This window comes from Crinia signifera, chromosome 2 (genome assembly GCF_055691185.1).
Source record: "Crinia signifera chromosome 2, ASM5569118v1, whole genome shotgun sequence".
Taxonomy (NCBI): Eukaryota; Metazoa; Chordata; class Amphibia; order Anura; family Myobatrachidae; genus Crinia; species Crinia signifera.
Genome location: NC_139218.1, coordinates 29,118,399 through 29,130,957, shown reverse-complemented (window position 1 = coordinate 29,130,957; position 12,559 = coordinate 29,118,399). Strand labels below are relative to the sequence as shown.

At 43.1% G+C, this 12,559-nt stretch overlaps 1 protein-coding gene across 1 annotated transcript in view; it reads left to right on the top strand.

Annotated features, from left to right (window-relative positions):
- ADAMTS5 (ADAM metallopeptidase with thrombospondin type 1 motif 5) overlaps nucleotides 1–12,559 on the top strand; it is a 77,300-nt gene that overhangs the window by 26,808 nt on the left and 37,933 nt on the right. Inside the window, exon 3 of the mRNA XM_083171859.1 lies at nucleotides 11,488–11,655. Within this exon, the coding sequence (XP_083027985.1) occupies nucleotides 11,488–11,655 (168 nt within the window). The remainder of the gene's footprint in view (nucleotides 1–11,487; nucleotides 11,656–12,559) is intronic.

Genomic DNA, 12,559 nt, shown 5'->3' with positions numbered 1-12,559 from the left:
ACATACTGTAGCATTTGAAAGTGATCATCGTTTTACAGGGGGGAAAAAAATCAGGAAAAAAAAAAGAAAATATTATTTCATGTTCTTGGCAGGAAAAAAACAACACGAGGGAAACTGATTTTGAAACTGCCAACTTGAAAACTACTTATAAGCCTTTGCCAAATCAAAATAAAGTTTGCTTTGGAGTCTCGGTTCACTAGTTCAAGCCACTTTAAATAGCAGGAGAATAATATGTTGTGAAGTTTTGTTTCTTTTAACACTGATTAATCATTTCTCCTCTGAAGCGGCCTGCAAGCAATTATGTAAATCACGCGTCCGTCTAATGTCAACAGCGTTGGTCGGTTAGGTGCGGATTTTGCTTGGGTGCAGATTTTGCAGCTGAGAAAACCAAACAGCACACAGTGGACACAACTTTGTTTTACACATTTAGTTTTAGAAATGGGGTATATAGGAGAGAAATTAACACAACTGCGCTCAGCTTGTATGTACTCTAAGCTAGTTACAGGTGCTGCTGGTCATGTGAGAGGGACGCGTTTGCCGACATTTTGCCGTAGACCCCCAAAACATTCCGAAACTCATCTCGACCTTTTCCCATGTCAAGATTTTTGGTTGCGTTGACCTTTTGACTATGCTGAACTTGTGCATGTCGACCTTTTTTATGCGTCGTGCTTTGGCCTGTCCACCAGTAGCGGTTGACCTGTTGACCTAATTACTGTTGACAAAATGATCCACATCCCATGAAGAGATAGATTGTGGCTGAGCTCCACTCTTACAATGGAAGGTAACAGCTTTCTCACCCCACTTATTATATATTATCACAGTGGTATAGCATGTGCATGGGGCCAAGCGTTGTCACAATATACATATGGAAGGGCGTAAGCCTAGAGGACATAGCCATAGATCCCGGGGCTTTCTCCACACTCAGCACTTAGTGACACATAGACACTCTCTCACTCTCTGCGAACTTCCTCCCGTCATTCCTTCCCCATTCTTCCTGCTGGGCTCGGGGCCTCTGATATGCAATGAGTGACATAACCTGGACCAGTGCGATCCTGGCAGCTGTCCAACGGCCGTGGTCCTGAATAGTAGGGGATAATCTTCCAGCACTGGGGAGTCACAGAGCGGCTGGGCCAGAGATAACAGTGCAAGTCGGTGCATTCAGCAAGCTGGGAAGTTAGAGAATGTCATTTTGTTTCTATAGTCCTTAGCATTAGCAGGTCTAGCAAGCTCCACAGCCTGTCCTGACATAGGCCCTTATTCCGGTCCATTCGCACAGACCGGAATCTTCGCAAGGGCATCGATGGTGTACGTATGCTCATGCGCAGTCATTCTGCGCATGTGCATACGGCCACAGCAAACAGATTGTTCGCTGGGGCGCACGCACCCAAGTGGGCGGAGAGGGGCGTGGGGCGGTGGGCCAGGCCATTTGCATATGGGAACGCCCAGCATATGGGAACGCCCAGCCCCAACCCACCCTGCCCGTCTCCACGAAGCAGACACAGGCTGGTAAGCCGCTTCCCTCCGCTGTGCTGACGGGGACGCGGTCATGTGTGAGATGCTCGCATGTCCCTGTCAGATGGAGCGCTCCTTCTGTATATACTACTAAAAGCATATACAATTAAATTCTCTTATACATTAATGATATACCGTACCGCACTGCATATCTGTCAGTTTGCCTCCTCACCACAAGACGCGCGCCCTCACAGCCTCTACACTTACACAGAAACGTTCACTGAAACATGAGACCTTTTTAAGTTGTTGCAAAAGGCTTTTACGCCAGAAGCTTTGGTTTCATACATCTTTTATGGCACGTACAGTATTCTTCACTTAGTGCAGTTGTTGGGTGCCTTTACTTGTAGTTCTTAATATTTAAATAGGTACTTATGTAGTATCTGGGCTGCCGATTTCAAAATCGGGTCGGATCGGGAGATCGCATCGCATCGCATGCGACCATGCGATTCGATGCGATGCGATGCGATGCGATGACCCGATTTTTCCATAGGAATCAATGTTAAAATGGACTGAGTCCATTTTAACATGGAATTCAATGGGAAAAATGGGTCCTTTTCATACCCCTACTATCCAAGTGGGCATGGAGTTGGATATAAACCTGTGGCGAGCGTAGCGAGCCACCGAGCCCGAAGCGTGGCGAGCGAAGCGAGCCCCGCGAGGGGACGAATACCGTCCCCTCGCGGGGCTCGCTTCGCTCGCCACGCTTCGGGCTCGGTGGCTCGCTACGCTCGCCACAGGTTTATATCCAACTCCATGCCCACTTGGATAGTAGGGGTATGAAAAGGACCCATTTTTCCATAGGAATCATTTTAACATTGATTCCTATGGAAAAATCGGGTCATCGCATCCGATATCGGATGCGATGCGATGCGATGCGATATCGCATCGCATCGCATCTGATTGTATGCCTTAACTTAAGGCATACAATCAAAAAATCGGCAGCCCAGATACTACATAAGTACCTTTAAATATGCCCTTGCTGCACGGCTGGTGGAAACGAGCCATTCCAACAGGACTGTAGGCTTCTGGGTGATGCCCTACAGCTTGTATAGGACTCCAGGTAAAGGAATAAGTTGTCCTGCTGGGTATGGGTCATTGGATTGACCAAATTTAGGGCGCCATGCATTGGGTTGATAACTGAAGATCGACAGGCCTTAGGTCGACACCTGAAATGGTTAAGGTCGACAGGGTCACGACATGTTATGCAAGTTGACCTATTTCAGATGTCAATCTAAGGCCTGTCCACCCAATGCGTGTTGACCTTAATACCGTCCTGCTGACTGTCTGCATTGGCGGATAATGGGCACATACCAGGAGACAGCAGGTAGATAACAGAAGAGGCAAGTACATACAGTGGCAGGAGAGCGGGCAGAATCATACCAGGAGACAGATAACAGCGGGGGCGGTCACATACAGGATCACCATACGCCACATCGTAGTACTGCTAGTAGACACTATTCCACACATTGCTCCCAATTTACATTATGCCATACATTGTCCCCAGTACATATTATGTCACATTGTATTGCCATCTGTTCATATTATGTCACATTGTAGTGCAATTTCATATTATAGCCTATTACACTCACAGTTCATGCAATGCAACATGTCAATGCTCCCAATTTATATTATGCCACATTACAGAGTCCTCCAGTTAATTTTATGCCACATTATAGTAACCCCTAGTTCATATTTTGCCACTGTGCCCGCTGTTCATAAATAGCCATATTATAGTACTCTGTTTAGAATATACCACCGTACAGGTTCTCTTTTACACTATAACATCCAATACACATCTAATTCACTAAAGTGAAATGACACCCCATTTAGGCCTGACATGGGTCAAACCTAATTACTTAACAAATAATTCATGGAACTTGGTAGATGACTATATGACCTGTGTCTGGACCCCCCCTGAGCCTCTGGGCCCTATAGCAATGATAAGCCCTGTTCCCACTATAACTATGCCCAAGCCTTTAAGTACTTTCCATGCCTTTATATGAGTTTTATGCAGATTCTACCTTGTTGGGCCCAGCAACACCTTTATGTGTTCCACTGGTAGGGGAGTTTGGATACCTTCAGTAGTTGCTGATGGGCTAACAGTTGGTCCCATCTTAAGGTGCCCATACACTAATAAGATTTATCTTTAGATCTGGCTGGTTGGAACAAAAACATGGTTATGGATGAGTGACAGTTTGTCAGTTTTCCAGAATTTCCAAGCAAATGGTCAACTGTCATTTGCTCTCATCCATAACCAGGTTTCTGTTCCAACCAGCCAGATCTGAAGATAAATCTGCATGTGTATGGCCACCTTAAGTCTTGGGTTGTTGGTGATTGGCTAGCAGTTGCCCCTCATCTAAGCCTTGAGTTGTTGGTGATTGTCTGGGTTGGCCACATCTAAGCCTTTTATTGGATTATTTAAGCTAGATGGTGATACTACTGTGTGTGTATATGGATGTTCTATCTTTAGCAGGTATGGATCATTGGATAGACACAAACGAAGTCAACAAGCATTAGGTCCAGACCACTAGGTCGACATGCATGAAGGTCAACATGACTAAAGGTCGACATGCAGGGATGTCGACATGGGGTTAGTCGACAGAGTCATTAGGTCAACACAAGCATTAAGTTAATATGGGGAAAGTCAATAGTCAAAAGGTCCACATGGGGTATTTCACTTTTTTAACCCACCACAGTCGACATCGACACTGAAACGTAGCACCGCGTCACCTCGCATCTATTTTATTTTACCACCACGCCCTATTGGATGGTAAGGCATGAAATAATGCCTGTCGGAACATGTCGGATAAAAAAAAAGTGAAAGACCCCATGTAGAATTTTTCAATGTCGACATTCCCAATGTTGAACTAATAACACAATAATAAGACATCAGCTCAGGGTTGTGCTGCAGGTCACACCACCTGCAACACAACCCTTATTATTGTGTTATTTGTTAGTGGTGTGCAGCCGGTTCTACCGCCAAGGATTAGGTCAACATTGGGAATGTCGACTGTCACCAGTATCCAACTCTTGGATCCATCTTTCTACATCATGATGTCATGTGTAATGGGGTAGAGCAGCAGAAACCTGCCAAAGGACCTGGATCAACATACAGTTCAGGAGAGATCTTACAGTAGTTAGCTCTCCTATGGAGTCTTTCATTGAAGACTATCCTGATTTCAGGTGTTGGTGCATCTAACAAAACCATATTAGAGAAACATGGAAGCTGACCAGGAAGTGGTTGCTGTGAAACCTGATTGGACGGGAGCTGCAGCCAATCCAGAAAGGTTCAGCATTCCTCTCTTCATATTAGCAGACATAGGAGTCTTTGTGAACATGCACCTCTGCTCACCAAGGGGTTGGTGTATCAAGAAGTGACAAGAGCGGAGAAGTGGACCAGTGGAGAAGTATAGCATCCAATCAGCTTCTGTCTATCATTTTATAGAATGAACATGATGAACGCTACCTCAAAACTGATTGGTTGCTATACGCAACTTCTTCACTGGTCCATTTCTCCACTATCCACTTTTGTTGGGGGGTCCTGAGTACCAAGGTTAAGAACCACTGCTTTAGAATATGCTAGATAAATGTTAAGTCGAATCTGATTGGTTGCCACTTGCCAGTGGCGGCATCAGACGTGGGCAGCACCGTTTCAAATTCAAATAGGGGAGCCACACCAACTGCCATTCCAAACTGACTCAACTGGCAGTTGGTGTTTCAACATCTATGATGGTGAGCATGGAGTGTGAATACTTCATTTAAACCAAATCTTCTCAAAGACCTACGTATATTTATTGTGCGAGGGGACGCAGTGCTATGTTTCGGTCTCCATGTCGACACGACATGTGCCGACAGGCAGTATTTCATGCCCTACCATAAACTAGGGCGTGGATGGAGAATAAAATAGTGTGCCGAGCTCAGCGAGTTTTAGTGTTTATGTTGACTGTGTTGACATTCCGGTTAAAAAAAAAAACATGTTGACTTTTTCAATGTTGGCCTTACCCATGTCGACCTAATGACCCTGTCGACCTTACCCATGTCTACCTAATAGCCCTGCTGACCTAAAGTCATGTCTACCTTCCTGTGTGTCGACCTAAACTCATGTCGACCTAAAAGCATGTCGACCTAATGGTGTCGACCTAATGCTTGTCTACCATAATGCTGTGACCTAATGATCCAAACCCGATAATGGCAATGCGTGATTCAGAATATCTTATACACCACCTGTGCATATATTACTGGGCTTGTCCAATAATATTTTAGTAACCTCATATTGTCCCACCTGCTGCTCAAGTGTTCCAGCATTGAAAGCTTAAAACCTTGGCTGCGACTATAAGAAAATGTAACTTAAATCCTACATTTTTTTTACTTTCCGTTCAGATATGTTGTTTAAATCTCTGCTTCCTATTAAAACCCTACTGGTCTTTTTTTTTTTTTCCTTTCAAGCTATGTTGTTATACTTTGGTGTTGGGAGTATGTAACTGCGGCGAGCAAAGCGAAGTTAGACAATCAGAAATCAAAGCAGAATGTGCCGCCAAAGATATAAGGAAGTGCCTCAGACACAACACTATCTCCACTCGCCTCTCGCTGTGGTTTGAGGGTTTTCTCTACTTCTGCTGAGCTTTGAAAAACTTCCTCCCAACAAAAGTCTAAATTAAACAAGACTCGTATTTTGAAAGCTGTTGAGCAGACTGATAACATACTATCCTAGCTGTAATTCCGGGGTTTACGGGCGTATTCCGCTCGTACGGAGCTGTGGGCCTGGGGAACTTCAGTCTAGAATTACAATTTGCAAATTGATACGTGACTCGTAATTACAATGTTTCATTGTGCTACGGAGAAGATTTATGGAATAAAGCAGCGTTTTGTACTGATGCGGACGGACGATCGTTTCGCCAGGCAGGAATATTGGCCAACGCTTGCATAGAACCAGCAGACCACCCACGTCATGGATTTTCCAACGACATCGTGGGGTCAATTAAGTAAAGCTTCTGAAAAAGGAAAAGAGATAATGTCGCCCAAAGAAACCAATCAGAATTTTGTCTTGTTTTCTAAGATACAATAAAGAAATTATAGAGAAAATCTGATTGGTTGTTTTTAATATTTTAGAAGCTTTAGTAGTACCATTTTCCACCGCACAAATAATGCGGGTCAATCCCGGGTTGCTAATTGGCTTGACCCAGGTTGGCGTGTGATGTTAAGGGCCATGTCGAATGGGTCCAGCAAACAGGGATAAAAACAGTGTAATTCCAGGGTCGGACCCAGGTCCTGTTCACTTCAATGGAGGAGGGAGCAGCGTCAACTCAATGCTGCCTCTAACCACCCCCCACCCCCCCTCCTGATGCACCACTGCATCGCACCACCCCCTGGATCACATCAGTGACCTGGCAATAAGCCAGCTTGATGTGAGCAGCAAACAGCGCAATTTCCGGGTCACTACCGGGATGGGCCTGTATCCAAATTCCAGGTGCGACCCGGCATTTGCGATGTGAAAGGGGTATAAATTTACCCCCATGTTGGATGTTGATGGAAAGGTCTACAGCAGCGATATCAAACTCACAGCACAACAGCTTTTGTGGAACTACACATCCCAGCATGCCCTGCCACAGATTTCAGATAATGGATTGCTTAAACTATGGCAGAGCATGCTGGGATGTGTAGTTCCATAACAGCTGGAGGGCCATGAGTTTGACACTTCTGGTCTACAGCGTCTAGGGTAGACAGTCAAAAGATTGACAGCAAAAGCTTGAAATGGAAAATGTTGACATTGACAAAAGGTCGACCTGTGAAAAGTTCACCATTATTTTTATTTTTTTTGTGTCAATGTGAACGACGGTTGACATGGATCCCCAATTAGTGTAGCGGGCATGCTTTGAGCCTGGAGCACTCGGAGTCCACGTGGATGGTAAAGTATGAAAACATTCCCCCAAAAAATCAAACAAAACTGAAAAATGCACGCCAAACTTTACACGTGTCTACATCTTGTCAATGTCAACCTTTTGCGTGTGTCAACATTTTGTCAATTTCAGGCTTTTGCTTGTGTTGACCTTTTTGTCAGCGTCAACCTTTTGCATGCCAACTTGTTGTCAATGTCGTGCATGGTTTTGAACTGTACTGCAATGGAACCTCTGTTTTGCCTCATTGCTACAGGAACCACACGTGTGTACCTCCAACTGTGCTGTGCGTCTACTGTATATCTGATATTATTCAGAGGAGCACATTGAAAGTGTAGAAGATACTTTTCATATTTTAGGGAGAGGGGAGCCGGTAATCCTGTTAACTATTTGGAGTTGGATACGTACAACTGTTTTTTAATTAATTGCAAAAATGTTGACCTTCTTCCCCACAGGAAACCATCAATGATGGCCATTTTCCTCACACATCACCCTTGCTTCTCCGCCTGACATGCCAGGCTTAACGTCATATCCACTTACCCATAAATGGTCCCTCTATGAGGCAATGACATTTACTAGAATTACATACATATAATAAAACATATTAGAGTCATTTAAAGGCATGTTGATTCATGGAGACACATCGAATAACGCTACACTTTGAGTGCTATGTTTCTTGTGTTTATATATATATATATATATATGTATCGCTAATATGATTTTGTCAACTGCAGCTGTTATCCAGTCTCTGAACTTTATATGGCAGTGTTAGGTGTTTGTTTACCACATCGCCACCACGGTGGGCAGGGGAACCACCAAAATAACAAACACGATTTTGTAATAATCTTTGCTTGAATGAAAGCCTTTAGAATCCTAAAAAAAAGTCCCTGAATTAAAGCCAAATTCTCCAGCCAATCAGCTCCTGTCATGAATTTGAAAAAAATGACAGCTGGTAGCTGATTGGTTGGAGCGCCCTTTACTATACACAATGAGTTTTTAATAGCTAAAACTTGTAAATGGGACTCGTACAGTTCCAACCAGTCAGCTGGTAACTGCCATGTTACCGGCTGTGTTTGAAAAATGACAAGAGCTGATTGATCTGCACTTTATCTCTCTCTACTTTATTTCTCCGGGGGAAGATTTATGAATGGGTGATGTTCTTTGATAAATCAACTCAATTAGCTCCTAAATATGTTTTAAAAAGTGACAGTTAAGGCCCCCCCATACACTTGTCCGACTTTTGGCTCAGTCAAGCCTGACCCGATTTCCCTTGAACTTCTACAGGAGATCCCCGAAGACCTCCCAATAGTATAGTCACAAGAACTGCACAATAAAATGGGTTCTCTCTGAGATCCTTCTTATTTGTAGTATATAACACCTTTAAAACAACTTCCTCATATGTAAATGGGCATGGTTGAGTGTTATGAGCAATACGAAGCCGCAAGCTCTATGCCGGGAAAAGAGTCACAAGTGAGGGGCCACCAATCTCATCACTCCTCACCGAGACAGCTTACTATCACTCAGAAGTAACGTCAAAATATCCTTCTATAAATTGTATGATAATTGGCTATTAATAAGATCATCATCAACTACACTCATTATAAATAGGCCCCCTTGTCTTGCATCGTTGAGTAATCCACACATTTTATAAATTGTCTTCCCACGAGAGTTATTGATGAGTAGTACTTCGAAAAATAACCTGATATTTTAGGGTTCAAATGCTTTATGATATCTAATACCTCTAGAAAGCACAAGAGGGAACGCCATATGTGTTTCTTAATTTAAGCTTCTTAAGTTCTTAAGCCTGTGAAATGTAATCTACACCCCACTTGAAACTCAACCTGAATTTTCTAGTAAAGCCGTGTTACTGTTGGCATTCCGCACCGTGGAAAAAAATATAAGGTGACAAGGAGCAATTACGTAACTTTTACCGGGGGAATAAGCTCCAGGCAATTAGTGCTCTGAGCCGGCTGTTTAATTAAATACTAAGTAGCACACCTGCAATATGCCTACAGTTTGAGTCCTGTTTACTTTCCGCGCGGCTTTGCTGTGAGTTTAATAGTTAAGAAATGAAGACTTGTGGCTTTTTATAAATAGGGGGCTATTTTGCTACAAAGATGCTTTGAGGAATAAAAAAAAACTGCAAAAGCTTAAGAAACTTTTAGTTTTTTTTTTTTTTTTTTATAGTTGATGGGTAGATTCTAATTATGCATTACTCCTAGTAGGCTACAGTAGTGGTCATGGTCTTTTATAAGTGTACAGACATTAGACCAGATGCACTAAACTTCAAAAGTGATAAAATGGAGAGTGATAAACAACCAACCAATCAGCTTCTGCCTGATATTTTTCGAACACAGTCTGTGACATGGCAGGTAGGAGCTGATTGGCTGGCTGTTTATCACTCTCCATTTTATCACTTTTGAAGCTTAGTGCCTCTGGCCCATTTTAATTTAAGGACTATATTAACATCTAAAAGGTAATGGGCTCGATTCTGAATCGGATACAGCCGCGATGTCAGACACAGGGGAGGGATTCATTTCTTCTGTACATACGTCCAGTTATTACATAGACAGTCAATAAGTCGACGGCATACAGTCGATATGTATTAGGTTGACAGGGTCAATAGGTCGACAGGTAAAAAGGTAGACAGCATAAAAGATTGATAGGGAAATGATCAACTCAAAAAACGAAAACTTGTGTCGATCATATGCATCGACCGTTGCCATGTCAACCTTTTGTACCTGTTGATCTTTTTACCTTTCTACCTTTTACCTGTTGATCTCTTAACTCTGTTGACCTTTTGACCCTGTCAACCTAATGTCTGTCGACCATGCAGTGTCAGACTATTTTCTACCTAGCTAGACAGTGCATATCCATAGTCCAGAACTCATGAGGCTCTGTCTAACATATGTTTGCAAAATGAAGTGGGTGCTCCTAGATCAGAGATGGGGAACCTTCGTCCCTCCAGCTGTTGTTGAACTACACATCCCAGAATGCTTTGCTACAGTTTTAGCATGGCCAAATAGCAGAACTGTAGCAGTGCATGCTGGGATGTGTAGTTCAGTAACAGCTGGAGGGCCAAAGGTTCCCCATCCCTGTCCTAGATAGAGGTGCAAGTTTTGATGGTGTGACTGATGGTGGCGATGGTGCAGCTAGTGGTGTTACTTCCTGCACTTGCACAATTGGACGCATGGCCGGACACTTCAGTACATCTATCTATCTATCTATCTATCTATCTATCTACATAGGCGTGCGCAGCACATTTTATTAGGGGGTGCACCACCTATTGTGCATGTCTAACAACATCCATTGGGTGTGTCTAACACCACCAATCAGGCGTGTCTACCATCATCTATTGGCACTCACTACAATATAAAAATCTCTCAGCCACAACATAATCTCCTGCCTAGTTCAGTCAGTTTTTAATCTTCTTATTACTCTTGATAGCAGTTCATGCAAATAAAGTCAAAAACATACATGGATGACACAGGTATGTAGTAATATGACAATGGTCTAGTACAGTGGTTCCCAACCCTGGTCCTCCTCAAGTACCCCCAACAGTGCATGTTTTCTAGGTCTCCACACAGAATCACAGGTGATATAATTAGCTCCACCTGTGGATCTTTTAAAATGTGTCTGAATAATGAGTGCACCTGCTGGGTTACCTGGAAAACGTGCACTGTTGTGGGTACTTGAGGACCGAGGTTGGGAACCACTGGTCTAGTACAATTAACAATGCAAAACACACATAATTGAATGATGGGCTCTTCTTTGAATGGAATACCGCTCTAAAAAGCAAAAATCTTTGGTCAAAGGTATTGCTGGTTGCTAGCGGCAGGGAGGTGTTTATAAGGGTGGGCACAGCATTAGGGGGTGCCTGTGCACCCCTAACACTCTATGTGCGCACGCCTATGTCTATCTATCTATCTATCTATCTATCTACTGTATCTATATCCATCTATATTTGTACATAGTGGGCCCTGTAACTAACTTCTGTAGAAGTCTGTATGTGAGGACGAGACTGCATACTTTACTCTGTAATATGTTCCATTCAATCCAAATGTTTTCCTTTACATTACAGGACATCTCCTTGGTCTTTCCCACGACGACTCTAAATTCTGTGAGGAGAACTTCGGTTCCCTGGAAGATAAACGCCTTATGTCATCTGTCCTAACGAGCATCGATGCCTCCAAACCATGGTCAAAGTGCACTTCTGCCACAATCACTGATTTCTTGGACGACGGCCATGGTAAGTGCCTAGAAGGGCGCAAACTGTGAAATATATTCCATCATGTTAATCACTGACAGTTACGAAGTCAGCTGGAAATGTATGTCTTCGTAAGCTCGTTTTATGGACATGTCTTCTTATGTTAGCAGTTAAAGTTATGTGGATCGTGACAGGAATATTATATATCTCTAACTGGAAGAGAAGTTAGTCCTCCTAATATTGTCAAAACCTGGGCAAGGATATGGTCTCCATTCTGCCTGTGGGACTGCTTGATGACTTTCACTCTTCGTCAAAACTTTTTTTTCCCATCTGCTGGGGGTTTTGGTTTAGGCTGCAAGGGTAGGGTTGGTTTAGCCTCTGTCAGGATTTAGGAAATCAGGATGCTGGTGTCGGTATTGTGACTGGCGGCATCCTAACTACCGGTATCTCATACCCGACCCATTTAGAACATATTCGTTGTATTCATTTGTAAGAGTGAACTTGTGAGACAGACTGTTATCCATGAGTAACACGCAGTACCGGAACATATATAAGCACCTAATAAAACAGAAAATTATTTAAACTTTGGGTACAGGGAGTATTTACAAAACTCTGTCATTTGCCAAGTCTGCGTGCCATTTAATCAACTCATTAAAAGTAATTTATGTACAGAATGGACCGCTAGCCTCAGAAGTGTTTTCACGTTGCAAAGAAAACTCTTCAGGAACAGTGGGTGGTCATGTAGTCTACTTATGTGTGTCATTGAGAGTTTTAGTGGCAGAAAATGACTGTTTGAGTTATTTTTAAGGAACTGTATATAGAGGCTTTCAGGTATGTGAAATTCTGAGATGTGGAACCTTAAAACAGATTGATTAGATAGGAATGATCATGGTGATAATAAGGAGTAAAAGTGACTTTGTGGGGACACTTCAAAGTTATTGGAAAG